General features: G+C 38.1%; 1 protein-coding gene across 1 annotated transcript in view; it reads right to left on the reverse strand.

The window, feature by feature from the left end:
* The window catches only part of LOC108718467 (receptor-type tyrosine-protein phosphatase N2-like), a 606,363-nt gene that overhangs the window by 52,421 nt on the left and 533,676 nt on the right, over positions 1–20,266 (reverse strand). Inside the window, exon 14 of the mRNA XM_041565802.1 lies at positions 6,515–6,709. Within this exon, the coding sequence (XP_041421736.1) occupies positions 6,515–6,709 (195 nt within the window). The remainder of the gene's footprint in view (positions 1–6,514; positions 6,710–20,266) is intronic.

Genomic DNA, 20,266 nt, shown 5'->3' on the forward strand with positions numbered 1-20,266 from the left:
CATGACCAAGAACTTACTAGGGTTCTTTTATAAACATAAGTGCACAATTTTTGGATGCAAAGTTCCATTTTTAATCATAATTTAGCATCCCCCCCATAAATCCATCATAATGATAGCCATCCTCCACGTTGCATCAACCGCAATTGAACCGATATGCTAAAACGGACACAGCCGCACTTGTATTTTGATGCTAATTAGGTGCAAGCTGGTCTAAATGGTATTTGCATCTGATTCAAAGGGCACAAGTCGACTGATGCAACCTGAAAACCTGGGAATACTGGAGCTACCACCAGGAAGACCTCCAGGGTTCCCCAGCATGAATAGGCCGAACTGTGAACCAGGATGGAAGCACATTGATGAGGAAGAAGCCAAGTGCATGTCTGAAGGCAAATAATTTCATATAATTGATACAGACTACATTTGATCTCTACTGAATGGCATCTAGACTAGATATCACATGACAACAGCCTATTCATTCTGGACCTCTATCTGCCTATGGAAATATCAGCATTTATTTAAATCCCTAGTTTTGCCCAGATTTAATGTCGTATACTAGGACAGTTCCCATCTTTCCAGTCCACCCACTTATCTCTATTGAACATGACCTCACATTCTACAACTGCACATGGCACAGTAAAACTCCTCACAATAGTAAGAATTTTCCTAATAAAATATTGAAAAAGAAGTACTTGAGTGCTTTTGTTCACCTTAAAATTAACTTTTAGTATGATGTAGAGATTGATATTCTAAGACAATTTGTTAATAGTCTTCATGCTTTACTATCTGTGGCTTAGGAATTATTTAGCTTCTCGTTCAGCTCTCCAGTTTCGAATTTCAGCAACTATCTGGTTGCTAGGGTCTAAATTATTGACTGATATTTGACTGAGATACTGGAATATGAATAAGAGAGGGCCTGCATGAAAAGATGATTAATAAATAGTAACAATAACAATAGTTTTGTGGCTGCCGGGGTCAGTGACCGCCATTTGAAAGCTGGAAAGAGTCAGAAAAAGAAGGCAAATAAGAATTGGGCATTTTATAACATACTAAAAGTTAACTTTTACCCCTTTAATGGTAGTTGCAATTTTAATAAGAGCATGAAGAGGGTTTTTTTTACTAAAATCTGAATTTATCTCAATAATTTAATAAAAAGCCATGACCAAACTCTAATACCCGATTTTACCTTATTTATTATCAAAATAATTGGTTTGGATAAAAACCCGATAAAATCGAGGAAAAACCTGAATCAAATGATTTTTTTTCTTGAAGTTTTGCCCGAAAAGTTTGGATTTTCGGGCTCATTCCAGTGAAGACCACAGAAAATTCAAAATAGGTTATGGACCTCTGCCATTGACTTATACACAACCTTAGCAGGTTTGAGATGGTGGATTTTTGGATTCGGGCTTTTTGCTGCATTGGGCTTTAATAAATCTTGTAAAATTCAGGCTAGACTGGAGTTTAATAAATAACCTCCGAAATATACTTTGCTTAATTAAACAAATGCCCATACAGCCCAACTATCTGAAATTGTCTAACTAGGGCAATGATTGGCAATGCTTTCTATTGGCTGTAGGATTGAGTTGACACCCTGGGTTATAAGTGACTAAAGACCACTGAGAATAAATCACCCGTATAGTTGTTCTGAGGTGTCTTTATTAACTTCCAAAGATGCTTGCATGGTGAAAATTGAATTGTAAAAGCATCTGTAACTGTGATACCTTAGTAATTTTGCCTTTTCATATTTATCTAATTCCAGTTATTTGTAGAATCTGGCTTCAAAACTATATATAAATGTCAGAGCACATTATTCCATGCAAACTGGGTAGCTGAAAAACTTTTTGCTTTACTGTTTTGCATAAATACAGTCTATGCACTTCTACTGTATTATTTGTATTGTGCTGAGCACTCTGTACTCCACAGGCATGCCCACAAAAGATACATATATTGGAACATTGCCTGTATAATTACTAGAAGGGCAGAAATCACACATTTATGTAATGTCAAGTAAAGCACCTCTTCGCCCACATAGCCACTAGTTTTTAAGAAGCATATAATATTGTAGACTATTTGTCTATCATTGAAAAAGAGAAAAGTCAATTCCACAACTCTCTGCTTTTCCTATAGACCAGTGATCCCCAACCAGTGAGCAACATGCTCTCCAACACCTTGTATGTTGCTCCCAGTGGCCTCAAACCAAGCACTTTTTTTAATTACTGACATGGAGGCAAATCTTTATTGCATAAAAACCACATATTCTGCCAAATAGAGCCTCAAGTAGGTTGACATTCCACCTAGGGGCTACCAAATGGCCGATCACAGCACTTCCTTGGCACCCCAAGAACATTTTTCATGCTAGCGTTGCTCCCCAACTCCTTTAACATCTGAATGTTGCTCATGGGTTCAAAGGCTTGGGGATCCCTGCTATAGACTTTTCAGGGGAGACACTTCCACGTGGTTTATTGCCACAATTGGTTGCATTGGTAAAACCCAATATGTGCCACAGTCCAAGCTGTTTTATTAAAGATACATATAGATATATCTATATGATTTAGAACCATTGGGTCCAAAACTAGGTGCCAGAAGATCACAAAGGCCAATATACTGTAGTTAGATTTGAGATGAACATCTGTTCCTCTCTTGATGCTCCAGGTAATACAGTTTGAAAGTCAATTAATCTGATTCAGATTAATCCAGATTCAGGGCTGTACAATTTGCTGCCCTTCACCATCAATAATTGAATGGCTGAGCAATGTGTGAATGGCTGAGCAATATGTCTGCAACCTTGTTATGGGCTTAGAGGAATCCAAACCACATGTTGGATATCAAAGGTGGCCTAGTCTTAGACCAGGGGTACTCAACTCAACTTCACGCAACACAAGCATGAAAAAAGGTCCCTGGGAATGCCAAATAAAGACTATGATTGGCTGTTTCCAGCCCCTATGTGGACAGCCTACTCAGCAGTATACTTAGTTTTTATGCATTTAAAGCTTGCCTCCAAGCCAGGAATTCAAAAATTAGCACCTGCTTTGAAGCCACTAAGGGCAACATCCAATGGGTTGATGAGCCAGTGCTTGGGGGACCACTGTCTTAGACTAATGTCTAAGACAGCAATAAAATAGTCATATGCCAATGGTATGTCATCCAAAGCTGGATAAATATAACCCACTTATGCAGCCAAAGATCCTTCTAAACCAAATTATGTCATGGAGACACTACAAAGAAACAAGCACATTGAGGCCACCCCCCCCAACACAGATGAAGCCATATCATTCGCACTCTCCTACAAGACAGATTTAGGTTTAGTCCCATCTAGCCTCTAACTTAATTGTCAGCTAACCTGTGGCCAGAGGTTTCAGAGAATATACTGTTTTTCTAAAGTAACTGGTGGCACTTGTCTCCCATTCTAAAACTGGGGACATATGTCTGAAGGGCTTGTGGTGGTGGGTTTTGAGGTTAGGGATACATGAGCTAAAGTGAAGTAGGCTGGGTTGTAAAATATGAAGAAATATTAAAAAAAACACTGTAAGGCAGTTCAAATTTAGTTTTTCTTAGACTAAAGTCAAGGTGTCTTTGGGTGCTATGTATAATGGGGACTAGTGATGGGCGAATAATGGATTATTGCTATTGTGAAGTGCTCTCCTCATTCGTTAATTCATTACCAGATATTGGGATAGCGGCATATCCAAGAGAGGATTTGATGCATTTTTGACAAACTAAAAAGTCAGTGAGGAGAACAGTGATGGGCGAATAAATTAGCCAGACACAAATTTGTGGCAAAATTCCGTGTATCGCCACAAGTAAATTGCGACAATACGGCAGCGAAAAATCCGTCACTTCAAAAAAAAAATTGTTGCGCGTCAAAATGGTCGTGTGCATCAAAATTGTCACGTGTTGGATTATACTGACTATATACTGATTATATTGACTTTAATGCATTTGGACCAAATAGTCCCGCATATAAAAATTGTCGCTTGTGTCAAACTTGACGCCGTCAAGATTGTTTTGACGCCAATTGACTTCAATGCGCTTTGCGAATTTTCCTGTAAATTCGTGATTTCTATGGCGAAGAGAAGAGGCACAGATTCGCCCATCACTAATGGGGACTACTTTCAAGAAGACATCACATTAGCCAACAGTACAACCTGAAGATTTCTATCAGCCTCAGCTTCTGTGTAACATGCCCTACAAACCATCTCCCTCCATCTCCATCCAGAAAGCAGTGTTTCAGATAAAAGTGTCATTGTTATAACAAAGTCCCGCACTTATGTTAACACTCTAAATAGAAGCAGCCCAGCAATGACGCAAATCCACTCTTATTAACAGATTTGTCCCGCTCTCTCTCTCTCCCGACGCACAGACCCTAATAACATGTTTCCCATCACACACACTATCTTTATTATTGCCAAAGACGTGATTATATTTTACTTGTTCCAGCGAGCGCTCACACAACTACACACGACGGCATAAGAAACCAAAATATCACAGCAGATTTTTTTTTTTTTGGTTGTTTAACGAAATTCATGTATTTATGCTGAGAAAATGATAATTACTATTTTGCTGCGCATCCTTCTTGCTTCTTTATCTCGGCTGCATTCAGAAGTTGACACCATGAAACCAGGGTGCATTACGGTCCTCATTAAGCGCGTCTGTCTCTGAATGGGTTTAAGTCATCTCTCTTAAATGGAGTTGAAATTACACAACTGTTTATTGCTAGAATTAAATATTCCTAACGTATCGAAACATGTGTGATATGCCGGATTGTAATTAACCTTAAATTTCAAATGACGTTGGAAATATACAAAGAAAGGATCTATTATTCGTTCTGTTTAGTTAACATATCTGTGTTGCCTTCTGTTCATTCTGCCATACAAATAAAAACTGTAATGTAACCTGTTCACCTTTAAGTTAACTTTTAGTATGTTATAGATTGGCCAATTGTGAGCAAGTTTTCAATTGGTCTTCATTATTTATTTTGTATAGTTTTTAATTATTTGCCCTTAACTTCTGACTCTTTCCAGCCTTCAAATTGGGGTCGCTGACCACATGTAGAAAACAAACTATCTATAAGGTTACAAATATATTGTTATTGCTACTTTTTATCATAGTATGATGTAGAGAGTCATATTCTGAGACAATTTGCAATTGGTTTTTATTTTGTATTATTGGTGGTTTTTGAGTTATTTCGCTTTTTATTCAGCAGCTCTCCAGTTTGCAATTTCAGCAATCTAGTTGCTAGGCTCCAAATTACCCTAGCTACCATGCATTGATTTGAATAAGAGACTGGAATATGAATAGGAGAGGGTCTGAAAGAGAAGCAATAACAATACATTTGTAGCTTTACAGAATTTTTTTTTTCTAGATGGGGTCAGTGACCCCCATTGCAAGGCTGGAAAGAGTCAGAAGAAGAAGTCAAATAATTAAAAAAAAACTATAAAAAATAAATAATGAAGACCAATTGAAAAGTTGCTTAGCATTGACATTTCTACATCATACTGAAAGTTAACTTAAAGGTATACCACCCCTTTAAATAACCAGTAAAGAAATCATAACTACCATTGGTTCTGGTTCCCTACAACAACTACTTGTTATGCCTTTAATAAGCCTTTATTGTAACACAAAACAGGGTACACGTATGTCCGCAAGTGCAGCGAGCAAAGTGCAATTTCAAGGGTAACTGCCGTGTAGTGCTGGGCAAATCTGGGGGAAAATTTGCGAAACGCATTGAAGTCAATGGGCGCCCGAATAATTTTTACGCGAGCGTTAATTTTGTCGCAGTGGATTTTTCACCGGCAAATTTCCTAGGCAGTTTTGCGAGAACATTTGAGGACAGCGAAACACAAAAATTGACCGTGAATCCATGCCTGGAAAATGTATTCGCCATCACTATTGCCATGTTATTTTCCCATAATGTAGTCTTTTTTTTTACTGTTGTCTCAAAGGGATGATTCTCTTGACACAAATGCACCATGCCTATTCAAGTGATGTGTGGGCCATATTCTTTTAATGCTACTGAACTGCAGCAATTGATAAAGTGCGCGGAGGGAATACTAGAGCTTCCGCCTGGTCCAAAGGTGGCAGTAGTTCCAGGGTTCCCCTGTGTCAATAGGTGCAGCAGAGCTCAATTCAGAATGGAAGGATGAGCAGCAAAGTGGAAGTGCAAGGAGCACATTTTGATGCAGGTACCTGTGAAGTAGTTTTGCACCCAACTGATGCACATGAGCCCTAACATGATGTTGCTCTCAAATTAACCATGCCAAAGGAACCCAAGGTCCACTCAGCCAGTCCAAAGCCACACAAGATCCACTCAACCAGTGAAAAGCCAGACATACACACATCTTTGGCTTTGTAAATACACATACATAGGGCAGGCTTTGCTTGAACACTTGCCACCAATGGCCTACAAGGTGCACTGGCTGCAGAAAGATCTGCTCCATATGGAAGTCACCTGTGTTAATGTTCCCTTTAACCACAAAGATTTAACACCAATTACAAACATTGTGTCAGTAACCCTTACCAGTATCATGTGACCGGTGGAGATGTCCATATTTGATTGGACCGGCTCCTCACTCCAAGATGAAGTGCTGCTCCGTGCTGTAGGACTTGGCATTGGCCCATCACTGAACTGTGAAGAGATGCTATTGATGCGAGAACTGCGCAGGGCCTCTGGCCGATCTGAAGACTTGACAGCCATGCGTTGCCGGCAAAGCTCCTAAAAGAAAAGAGGGAGAGAGACACAGCATATGAATAATATGGAATTAATGTCGCCCCAAGGGAGAACCACTTGACAGCTCATGCCAAAAAGTAGCCCAGTTTGCTGTTGAATCAAGAGAAAAGCTGTCATTCACACGGCACAGGCAGTGGTTGGCTCTGTCAAATAATCCATGGTTTGCTATTTCTAACTCACTATAAAGTCACTTTGATTGTGAGTGAAGAAGACAGGGGTTCTGAAAATCTGTATGGATGCATATATCTACCAACATATATAAAAATAGCAAAAAACAGGGAAGGAAGGAACTTATGGGCAAGAGTTATCCAGACATGACCGTACTTGGGCTGATCTTGCCCCAAAGAATCACAGTTAGCCTTATGTTCATGGAGATGGTGAACGTCATCCAACACTGAGCAGTGGTACAAGGACAACAAAACCGATAAGAAAGTCTAACATTTGGACACACGTGATTGATCTGTTATCTGGGGCACGCAACACCAATGAGCACCTGTGTGTGCCAGATGCTTCATTTAAGGCTGATACCATGGTCGGACTTGCTTTTAACTGCAGAAAGGGGGCCTGATTTGGTCTCATTTTGAAATAAAAAGTTACTGAAAACAATGATTAAGTGGCTAGAATATATCTTTTTTTAATGTTTTCCATGGAGATTAATTACAGAGAAAGAGTCACCCAACTATAACCAACTAACACTTTGTCAGGAAGTATTAATAAAGTACTTTCTCCACTGGGAATAGTGGTTGGAAATAAGAAGTGCTTTCTCTATCTCACGCACAGACTATGGGTCAAGAAAGCAATTAGGGTAAAGGGGGGTGCCTCAGTTGACTTCTGAGGCCATTTATTCTTTGCTTCCATGAGATTTAGTGGTGATAAGATTTAGTGGTGATAGTAAAACTGCCTGCTGCCCATGGGAAGGGGACCAACCAATTGTCTATATCACAGTAAGTTCCTCATTTGACACTAGTCTATGGTGCAAAGATCCATATGTATAATGAAAACGCCTCACTGATGAGGGTTTGTTTTTTCTATGTTATCTTACATTGCTTACAAGAGTAGTATAAAAAATAAAAAGGAAACGTATCAATGATAAACAAAACAAACAAACAATCGCAAAGTGCTATATAGCGATTGCCACGACCCATTCCTCATTCTTCAAAAATATTTTCCCTATTAAGGTTAAAACTGGTACAGGTATGGGACCTGTTATCCAGAATGCTCTGGACCTGGGGTTTTCTGAATAACGGACCTTTCCATCATTTAGATCTTCATACCCTAAGTCTACTAGAGAATTATGTAAACACTAAATAAACCCAATAGGCTGGTTTTGCTTCCAATAAGGATTAATTATATCTTAGTTGGGATCAAGTACAAGCTACTGTTTTATTATTACAGAGAAAAGGGAAATCATTTTTAAAAATCTGGGTTATTTGGCTAAAATGAATCTATAGGAGATGGACTTTCTGTAATTTGGAGCTTTCTGACATCGGGTCTCTGGATAACTGATCTCATACTTATAATTTGCAATTTCCAAAAGAAAGGTGCGAAATAATTAAAAAAACAATGTTTTTTTTGATCACTTAACGGTGGCTAAAAGTCACATGGTGTGCCAAAATAGAGGGGTATATGGGTAAGGCTCATTGACAAATGCAAAGTAATCCAGAATGCTTGGGAACTGGGGTTTTCTGGATAAGAGATCATACCCAATAGGCTGGTTTTGCCTCCAATAAGGATTAATTATATCTTAGTTGGGATCAAGTACAAGCTACTGTTTTATTATTACAGAGAAAAAGGAAATCATTTTAAAAAATGTGGATTATTTGATTATAATGGAGTCTATGGGAGATGACCATTCTGTAATTCTGAGTTTTCTGGATAATGGGGTTTCCAGATAACAGATTCGATACCTGTACTAGAAAATCACCTAAACATTAAATAAACCCAATAGGCTGGTTTTTCTTCCAATAAGGATTAATTATATCTTAGTTGGGATCAAGTACAAGCTACTGTTTTATCATTAAAATGTGAGTTATTTTATTATAATGGAATCTATGGGAGATGGCCTTTAGAGCTTTCTGGATAACGGATCCCACACCTGTACTTCGGATGTAAAACTGAGCACACATTGATGCTAATTGGGTAATTAAAGTCCTAGTAAGGGAACTACAGATGAATCTCAAATGAGTGCACTGCCCTGGATTGAAAAAGATGCCAGGTTCCATCTGTGTATATATATATATATCTATATATATCTATATATATATCTATATATATCTATATATATATCTATATATATATCTATATCTATCTATCTATCTATCTATATATATATATATATATATATATATATATATATATATATATATATATATATATATATATATATATATATATATGAAGAAACGGCAGCTTGCTGATAGAAATGTATATACTGATTGAGTTATATATATATCGTACAGTGAGGTGAGATGTTTCGCTGACATGTAGTGACCCTGCATCGATCTCACACGATAATGTAGAATACACAGGACATCCATGTGGGCGGAATGTATGAATACAGCAAAAAAACAAAAATCAATTAGCGGAGATTAGTTGGATTTCTCCTCCATCAACTGGGCATTATATTTGCTTGTCACTAAATAATGACATGGCCTTCCTCACAGCGAGATGTTAATAACTTGTGCTGATAAGGGCAATAGACATTCTTTCCCTCCCCGAGTCTGAGAAGCCTTCCTAGAGAATAATGTAAAAATAGAATGTTTCTATGGACTGTATGTTATGAACCATGTCCGGATATTAAATCTTAAAGAACCCTGTTTTAGCTCAGTTTCTTTACAAGTAGAATACATATACAGGTATGGGATCTGTTATATGGAAACCTGTTATCCAGAAAGTTCCAAATTACAGAAAGGCCGTCTCCCATGGACCCAATTTTATCCAAATAATCCAAATGTTTAAAAATGATTTCCTTTTTCTCTGTAATAATAAAACAGTAGCTTGTACTTAATCCCAACTAAGATATAATTAATCCTTATTGGAAGCAAAACCAGCCTATTGGGTTTATTTCATGTTTACATGATTTTCTAGTAGACAGGATATGAAGATCCAAATTAAGGAAAGATCTGTTATCCGGGAAAACCCCAGACCAGACCATTCTGGATAACTGTAATTCAAGCCCCTGTACACACATTGGGTCACTTTATAATTATATGTTAATGTGATCGGTCATATGGAAAGCCATTATCTAGAAAGTTCCAAACTACAGAAAGGCTGTCTCCCATAGATCTCATTTTATCCAAATAATCCAAATGTTTAAAAAATGATTTCCCTTTTCTCTGTAATAATAAAACAGTAGCTTGTACTTGATCCCAACTAAGATATAATTGATCCTTATTGGAAGCAAAACCAGCCTGTTGGGTTTATTTCATGTTTACATGATTTTCTAGTAGACTTAAGGTATGGAGATCCAAATCATGGAAACATCCATTACCGAGCATTCTGGATAACAGGTCCCATCCCTGTAATACAATCCCCTGCACACACAATGGGTCACTTTATAATTAGATTTTAATCAGTAAGAATCAACTCACCCAAACACTATGAGGTTAGGGTCAGTCTGGGGTGTCTGGGGCCCTCCAGGCTCCAAACATAAGGGCCCATTCCTTCTGCATGCAAGTCCACCCTCATATCCAATGCACCAAACCAATGCACCACCCACCATACCCAATGCAACGACCACCAGCTCCTTTCTACCTTGTATTTCCTCCTTCTCCTCCTTAAAACTTACAGCTGCTGGTCCTGGCAGGGGGAAGGCTTGGGTCGGTGGAGACCACCGAATGTCCAACCCTGGAAGAAGCAGGATGGATGCAAGGGTGCTTAGCACCACTATATGGGAGTTCAAAGAATGTGTTTGGCTGTAAGTACCTTCAAAGCTTTGCATCAATAAGTGCAACATTTTTGTCCAAACTATGGTTTGCAAATGAGTCCTTGGATCTAGAGCATCATTAACTGGTGGCTATGGGTACCTTTCAAGTAATAATGACACATCTAGACTGTGATTTCTGCTCTGTAGTGTGTGAGGGATGGAACTCTTTCCATATTCAAAGGTGTGCAGGTATTAATCATTTAAGCCTACGCAAACAGAAAAGTCCCACCCCTGACACTCTACAGAGCACAAACATACTCTGCATGGACAACTGTCATATCTATGGGGATCCTACACATACAAACAATTACACAACCGAGCAACAATTTTATTTGAGCATTCCGAAGTTGCAAGTGCGACATTTTAAATACATGCAAATCCCTTTCTCAAAAAAAAAAGTTGGTTTTTGAAACACGGCTGTTTCTTTGGTGAGACTGTAATTAAACCTAATTAATTAAAGCATCGAATCAAATGTAACGTGCTGTTGCAGATGGATAAGCAGAAGTTCTCTGCCTGCATTTATTGGAGGATTAGTGCCATGTGTAGGCAATGGCTCCATCATTTAAATAGCTTGTGATAGATTGTTTAATTACCTTGAAAGCTCAGCTAGAGCATCCTCCTTCTAACTGCCATTCCACTGACCTATCTGCCCCCAGTTTTAACCCCTGTGAAATGCAGCTGCCGGATTCATCCGCCTGACATCCTGCAACTTGTCTCCTGCTCAGAAATGGGAGAATCCTCTGATGGGTTTTGCTTTGCCTTTCAAGGGACAATTAAGGAGCAGATAATAACTTGGCAGGAGATAAAGAGGAAAGAGGGACCCCAGGATTAGATGAATGTTTACACATTTAGAAACACTACTCTTGTCGCAGCCATTCCATCAGTTGTTCTTATTACGCTCATATTGGCAAATGCCCATCCCTGGGCTGAATGCTCCGCAGGACTCTTCTTCTAACCAGGATACTATCAATATCACATGTTTTACTTGCACTTAAAACCCATGTAAAAATACTCAAAAATGGGATTTTACAGATGTCGTAACTGCTTTTTCTATCTTGCAAAGAATTTTGCAAGACTTAAGAGATCAATATATTCCTTTTTAGGACTGAGTTTCATTGCAAATTAGTCTTAATTCCAAATTTGTATGATGCAGTGGTGCTTTTTTCCTGATTTCATGTTTTAAAAAATGGCAAATTAATGTACCTTATGCTAACAAAATATTTCAAACGAGAAATTTTTTTTCGATTATGATTTTTTTTGTTGCCACAACAAAACATGATCCAGAAGATGCATAAACCAAACCCAAGGTTTATATTTTTTTTACTAACACAGGAATTTCCATTTTTTTCATGAATCAATTTTTCGATTTTTAATTTCTCTAAAACTATAAAAATAAGAAACTTATAAAGAATAAAAACAATGAAAAAGCAGTCAACGTCCTATAGAAGTCAATGGGAGCTGTGCTGATCCTATTGGACCTCATTTTAGCCATTTGGACTTTTTGGGTAGAACTACAAGGACGTTTTCAGAATGATCCAACGTGCTGCGACAAAACACCTGTGACAAATCGCATGTGACGGAAATAAGGTAAGAGATAGAAATGAAGATGAAGTCGCATCATTGATCCCACGCAACACGACTGTAGGATGCAGACGCAGCGTGCAGCGCATCGGATCACGCCGAAAACGTTGTGTAGTTCTACCCTTAGAGGTTTTTTGGATTTTTTTTTCCGCTAGTTATTGTCGTTTCTACTTTTCATAATTTTAGAGAAATATGGGGGGATGTAATATAGGTCGCTAATGTTAAAATTGTTCACAATGTGTTCACAATGCGTATAAGTGGTCTCATTGTGAACAAATTTGCCTTTCTGAATATTTTGAGAACCCTTTGCCCCTCGCTCAACAGTAGAATAGTGATTGCAAGCTTTATAGTGTATGTAATAAAACTTCTTAAACATTTGTTACGTTTGCTCCAAAACTGATACATTTAACAACTAAAATGAAGTCAGTTCAAAAAATATATTCGACTGCTTTGAGTCGGACAAACAGGGCTTTGTGCTATGGTGTGTTAGTGCTAAGCAACAACCCTGAGCTCTAACACCTCTTCAAACCATTAATCCCCAAGGATACCTGTTTTTTGGCCTGGGTAGTATTGATGAATGAAACAGCCCCATTTTGAAAAGTTTGTGAATTGATGACACTTTGCCAAACTGCCAAATTGAGAGTCAATGGACATTTTTTCTCAATCAATTCTTCCCCTACAAGTTTTTTCTTAATTTAGAAACCATTGGAGTTGCGAGTTCATTCAAATTCATTAAAAAACTCAACATTTGATAAATAACAGTGCTACGCAATATGTTGGCACAGTGCTACGCAATATGTTGGCGCTATACAAATACATGTTAATAATAATAACCCCCATAATGTATGAAGTTATAGAAACTCCATAGAAAATGTGCCTTCTATGTAAGAAAGGGAGTGAATTCAAGCTCAGACTATTCACTGTGTTCACCTGACATATGAAACAATTGCTTAGAGGCTATCTTTATAATTACACTCATCCTATTAGGCAGGCATAATCATTCTTTCATCAGCTATTTATATCAATTATCTTTCTACCTGGGCTGTGAAATATGGCAAAAACAAATCGTCAGCTTCTCGCAAGGTTGGCAGATCATCTAAAAGACCCTTTTGCATCTCTGGAGAAACCAGTCAGCAGCCCTGCTAAGTGACTCTATTCTTTCATTTGTCCCTGAATTTTCATTGAATCTGGTCAAAAGAACACAGAATACTATGGCACATGGACTTCTCTCAACTATCTCCATTTTTCAGAAATATAAACCTTAGTTTAATGTTCCCCTAGTCAAGATTCCCCATAGTGGCTCAGTAAGCCCGGTTGACTCTTTAAATGATTTCATAGAAGGTAATGAACCAGTAATGATAACGATTACTTTTTTTTTATTTATTTGGAAAATTAATGCTGATTGGTTCTAGGTTGAAGAACTTTTCTGAATCATTATTTGCATTGTGTTAATGTTCATACAAGGATCATTGGTTTTCAGGTATTAACCAAAGGGGTTGGGGGTGTTAGAGTTCAGTGCTGCCACTGAGCTCCAACACCACATAGCATGTAAAGGTCAACGTCCCAAGCAGTGGAATACATCCTGAATTTTCCTGAGCCTTTCCAACAGCTTTCCTAATAGAGAGAAAAAGTTTTAGTAACTGTTCAAAAATATGAATTTTAATAAATCAGCCCCTATGTTGATGATGATGAAATATTATAGTGAACTAGATTGTGCTCAGGATGTACCTTCCTTTTACAACAAAACCATAGTACAATTTACCTTGTCATACAGGAGGAACATGGGTGAAAAGAACGCTAATTTTTTTTTAGGCATTTATAGTCAATTAACATGTTTTCACCACTTCCAAGCCATTCTGTTTGAACATGTAACTAAATCATATATGTATTATTCCGTGCAATACCCGTAATGAAGGCAGAGTGAGGACTGCAGAGAGACTGTAGCTAATGCAAGATGGTCATTCAGGTCGCCAATGATCTGTCATCACAAGGGTTGTACAACATCTAACAACTACGGTGCAATACATTCACTCTCTTTTCTACTTTGGCTCTCGTCTGGTCAATTTGAGCTATTTCCAGGGTCTGTGTATAATAAATCCTCTGGGATGCAAAGCTGGCCTTGTGGTTGAGGTTATACACTTTGACATTGCCTTATATTGTTGGAAATTTTAACCAGACCCAAAACAAATACATTTCCTTCTAATTATTTCTCCCTTTCAGATGTATGACTTTAGGTTTGATGATCAATTTACTATGCTGTATTATAAAGAGTTGACCACATGACTTAAACACACACAAGTGTGAATGAGCCAAAGATAATAAAGCATGGAAGAGCATGTCTGTGATGTGAAATTAACCTGAATGTGGGGCTGCCAAATTTGTTTGCTTTTACTAGTCTTAATGTAAAGGGCCTGGAATAGAATGGAAACGATAAAGATGCAATTCCAGGCCATTTTTCATTAAAAACCAAGGAACCTGTAAGACTCATCTAGAAGGAGTTGAAGCCTGACCTACCATATTTTTCTTATTTCTTGCTTTTGGACTGAAATTGTTGAAGTTTGCATTATACTTTTTGCTCTAAACCAAGGTCAGTAGAGCAATATCTATATATTAATATATAAATAAAAGGAAAACCTTCTTTTAGGAAATAGGGTCATTATCATTTGCAGCTCTAAGCCCTTGCTGACTTATTGGCCACTAATTTTATGGGCGTCAATGAGCACGTGTAGCTAAAATGCTTCTAACTACTGTGACAGCATGGCTGTGAAGGAACGCATAATGGGGCACTGGGAACACAGCATGTGCAGAAGAACACTGCTCAACAGCAATTAAAGAAAACAAAGTATGCAAACAATCAGGGGTCAGACAAGACGATTGAGGGTCCCAGTACATGAATTTAGCTTGGGTGATTCCTCCCTTCATCTCTCAAAGATAACAATAAATGGCTCCACTCAGATTCTAAAGACTACAGACCCGTGTGCCATAGAAGACAATACAGTATAAAACCCAAATAAGCAAAGAGGGGACAGACTGTAAACAAGACATGAAATTGATGGTGCCACTATTTCAGCCAAACTAAATATAACGAATGGTACTTTGCTTGATATTGTAGCTATCAAGAGTGCGGAAATTTAAGCCTTATAACCTGGCAATATCTGTTCTGAGTTGTGCCTAAAACAACTGAATGGCTACTGAACCAGAAAACAAGGTTTAGACATAAATCCGCCAGGATAAAACTGCCAAATTAGGGAGGTGTACATTGTATAATAAATAAATCATAACAGCAAGTAAGCGCTTAATAATTACTCTTTCCCAAGGATATACACTGTAATGTGCAGAGAGTCCAGCCACTTCACCAACTTTCATGCTTTAGACAGCAGGGCAAAGAGGACATTTGCCCTGGGCATTTAGTGTTAGAAGGACAGCATCGGGTGGTGCAGATAAAAGTACAAAGGACATATTATAATGTATGTTAATCTACATAGCCATTGCTACTTAAAGTATCCAACCGTTACTTTAGTGACACAAAAACATGCCCCACCGGCCATGGACACTGCAGCCCCTGGGTATCACATAAACTGATAGAAAAGTGGATTGATGTGATGCCACCATACTAAGCAACGTGGTTGGGTAGAGGTTGGATATTTATAACTGGAGTGTTCTATGTCCAGACCTTACACAGGTTCAATAGACAATATTCCTCTTTTCTTCATTCTGATTGGGTTTCCTGTTCTTAATATACTTCCTTTAAGAGGTCAGAGCAAGTCATCATGCTACCAGCTTTACAGCAGCAGAAATAGACTGATCTATCCAGGAAAACTGTAATATCCATGTAACCTTGGGTTTCTGATCTCATATCTGAAATTATACCACCTACAAGTGGAACAGATGCCCATCTTGTCCTCTCTATTCTGCTCCACTGTGCTCCTTTTTTCCATCATATACTCCAAGTAAGAGGTCAGGGCAGCCATTGTGTTATCAGCTTGACTTCAGCAGGGATAGACTGACCTACCTTGAAACCCTGTACTAATGCCCAAGTAACCCCTGGAGTGTGATACTTGCATCTGAAAACATATTTTCTGTTGTCCAGAGGACAGGGCTTTGCTGCTAAACTCCCATATCTGACCATGGAATGCATTGTGAAGCGAAAGACAATTTCATACAACATGGCTGGTGCTACACATGAGCATTTAGAATGGGCGTTCTAAGAAGATTTGTAAATGAACCTCAAAGGTTTTAGATAACACAATCCAAAACGTGACTAACAGAAAACAAACCTGAAACAATTACCATGCAAAAGCATTTCTTTGCTCCAACAATAACTTTGCATCATTAAAGGGGGAACTATAGCCATAATGAAAATTTAATATAAGTTTCATCATACTGAAACAAGAAACATTATAAATAAATATTCTGTTCTGTTTCTGAAAAAATAAAGTTTTTCTTCAATATCCCTCTCTCAGCATCTGTTTCTCTTCATTCTCTCTTCATTCGGGAGTTGGGTGTCAGATATTAGATCCAATATATCTTATAGCGGGGTGTCCTTTTTCCTAAAAGATGTATTAGAGCTCACTCTATTAAAATCACCAGAAATCCTGTCTCTCTACATGCAGAATTTGTGCAAAAGGCAGTTATTTTGTTAGATTTTGTTTGTACTGGAATTAGTTATTTGAGTGAGCTCTAGTTCATCTGCTAGGAAAGGAAGCTCCCCCTATAAGATATATTGGATCTAACTGTGATTATCTGACACCCAACTGCTGCATTAAGACAGAATGAAGAGAAACAGATGCTGAGAGAGGGATAGTGAACCTAAACTTGATTATTTTAGAAACAATGCAGATTATTTAAATGATTGTGTTTAGTTTAGTATGCTGAAGCTTATATTAAAATTTCACAATAGTTACCCTTTAAAAAGCTACTCAATCATGGAGCTCTACATAATTGTGTCCCTATCAGTGCCCAGGTTGCCTTAAGTGCTCATTGACATAATGCCCAACCAAGTATTCTACATTTGTTTGCTACTGTATATCCAACTGATTATTGTAGACTCTACTTGCTGACTATGACTATTTTAGTCCCAGGTCTGCAGGGTGCTTTATTTCTTCTATAAAACATCATTTCACTATTCGTCCCTGAAATTCTATCCAGCAGCATTCACTGCTTAGTTAGTCTGGGGATGAGGATACCTTCTGCTCTGGCTGATATGAAGAAGCACAAATATGCAGATATATGAAGCTCCCTGTATAGTACAACCCTAGAGCAATATGTTTTACCAAACTCTCCTGGAGATATAGAATTCATGCAAATCCTGCTTATAAACAGGGCATATTTCCCCTTTTAAACAAGGCTCTTCTTCAGCAAATATTGCTACACTAACACAAGAGTGTAAAACCTCCGCGTGCTGATCCTTTGTACACACCAGCCAAACACCGCTGATGCAGAGACGTGGCTTAACCAAAGTAAACAAATCACTGTGTCTGGGATATGAAAGTCAAACAAGTCTTGGGTGTATTGATATTGCTATTCATAAACACATTGTTTTTAATGGATTGGCTAAACCTAGAGAAATGAACACAGCTGAAGCGCAGGAGATGCATAATAAATCTGGGTGCACCACAGAATACAAATCTCTGCACATCAGGAAAATAAATGTCATTTACTCAGCCGTTTCTGGGAGCCCAGCTATGCGAATACACTGCACGGGAAATTGCTTTTGCGACACACAGAACTTTAGGAAAAGAAATACAGGAAAATATTGGCTCCTCTATTGGATAAGCGCCATTATATTTGTTGTACAGCTGTTCCCCCTGTGTGGAACCGGAGCCGGATTGGGAATTGTATGCACAATAGCCTACTGCAAGGAATAACAAAGTATATAGAGTATTGGCTTGCAAATAGTACTTTATGCTGCACATTCAAATACCTTCTTTGTTCTTTTATTCATTTTATTTTACTGTATTTTTAATTCTTTTATTTGTGTTTTAAAGGGATTCTGTCAGGATTTTTATGGTGTAATTTTTATTTCTAAATTACACTGTTTACACTGCAAATAATTCTCTTAACTCTACCTTAAAAATTTATTATCCTGAATGAACAAGTTTATTTTTTTTTTAGTTGTAATATTTGTGTGTAGACAGACATCTCAGCTCATTTTGTCTGATCCGTTGCTTTAAGAAAGAGCCAGCACTTCATAATGGAACTGCTTTCAGTTAAGCTATTGTTTCTCCTACTCAGTGTAACTGGGGAAGTTGCAGCGGGACTTAAATTTTTACTATTGAGTGCTATTCTCTTGTCTACCATGGAGCTGTTATCTTGCATCAGGGAGGGGAATGGGAAGGGTGATATCACTGAAATGTATCAGAGCACAAGTCACATGTCTGAGGGCACCTGAGAAACTGACATGTCTAGCCCCATGTCAGATTTCAATATTAAACATCTGTTTGCTCTTTTGAAAAATGGATTTCAGTGCAGAAGTCTGCTGGAGCAGAACTATCAACTGATACATTTTGGTGAAAAAACATATTTTCCCATGACAGAATGTCGTTAAGTCATAACTGCAGAGAAGTCAACATCCTGGAAACCAAAATCAGGGTGACTTTTAGATATGTCCATGGCATGGCCCAGCCTGTTTCACCTCAACCACATGTTTGATTCACTACCTGAAGCAAAAAATCCAGAGGCCAGCTTCTAAATAATATACTGTATAAATATTTTGACCCTAGTCTTGCTGATATTTATATACTGAGAAGTGTGTAAGTGGAAATAACTGGACACCTAAGTATAATCTTGCCCCCTCTCCCCTTAAACCTTGAATATGAACTGGTTTGCACCCAAGAAGAGATTAAACCTCAATCACACTTCTGTTGGGCATTCCATGTTCTTGGGTCTGCTGTTTCAAGCTCAGATGTAGCTAATGACGGGGAGTGACATGACTTGGAATTCCATCAACCCTAATTCATTTTGGAGCTGCATTTAAATACTGAACAATAGGGTTGGATTGAAAGCAAGCAACTATTTCTTACAAGACTAATAGTGGCCATACATGTGCAAATGTGCTAATTTGGAGAGGTCGTCAAACAAGTAGATCTTGTCCCGATATGCACACCTTGAGTGGACAATATCAAGTTGATTAGATCCTGGGCCCTAGGGCCCTTCAACCACATCACAACTCTGGGAATGCAGTCGGTCGGTGAGAGGATCACATCAATGAACTGATGCAGTCCTTCATCCAATGGGATTTTTAAAACTGCTTGGTCAACAACTGCCCCATTTCGGCCAGATTACGATCGGGAAAGTGCCCCATACACTGGCCAATAACTGACTTTGTCAGTTGGCAGATTTTATTGGCTCATGTATGATATATGTATGACAATAGCTCAGATGGCTCTATCAATGATTATTTCTAGCAAATACTGTTTATGGGTATTTTAACCATCTTTCAAAACACAAGCGTGAACTGTCATATGTATGTGCACAATCTTGAGCAAGGTATAGACACGCACATGAGTAAAATGAAAAACATAAAGGGAATAAATGCATGCACACAACTTTTAAGGGGCAAATGATAATAAAGTCCAACATCCCTTAATCAGTGGTCTTCTTTCTGTACTATCAGGCCCTTGTGAATGTGGTAGCTGTTTATCCCTGAGGTAGTTAAATGTGCACATAAAACAAAGGGATGCCACAATGCATTTGGAGTTGTACTCAATTTACTAATCAACCCCCAGCTCCACATTATGTATATTTGGCTTTTTCTAACATTCTATCCCAATAGATGGAAATTTACACTTTCAATTTCAACCTTTTCTAGAAGAAAATATTTTTCTAGAATGTCACATTACTTTCCTTACATATTGTGCAGGAATAATACTGTGGGTCTTGTAAAAAAAAAAGATTATTTAAACATGAAGTCCTCAGGCTCCAGATGTCACAATGAAAATGTAATTGTTACATATAGAGTCGCTTGTGCTCAAATATGCGTATCCTGACCAGTCATTGCCCCTTGGGCACAGGGAGGTGAATGTATATCAATATAG

This window comes from Xenopus laevis, chromosome 6L (assembly GCF_017654675.1).
Source record: "Xenopus laevis strain J_2021 chromosome 6L, Xenopus_laevis_v10.1, whole genome shotgun sequence".
NCBI classification, from domain to species: domain Eukaryota; kingdom Metazoa; phylum Chordata; class Amphibia; order Anura; family Pipidae; genus Xenopus; species Xenopus laevis.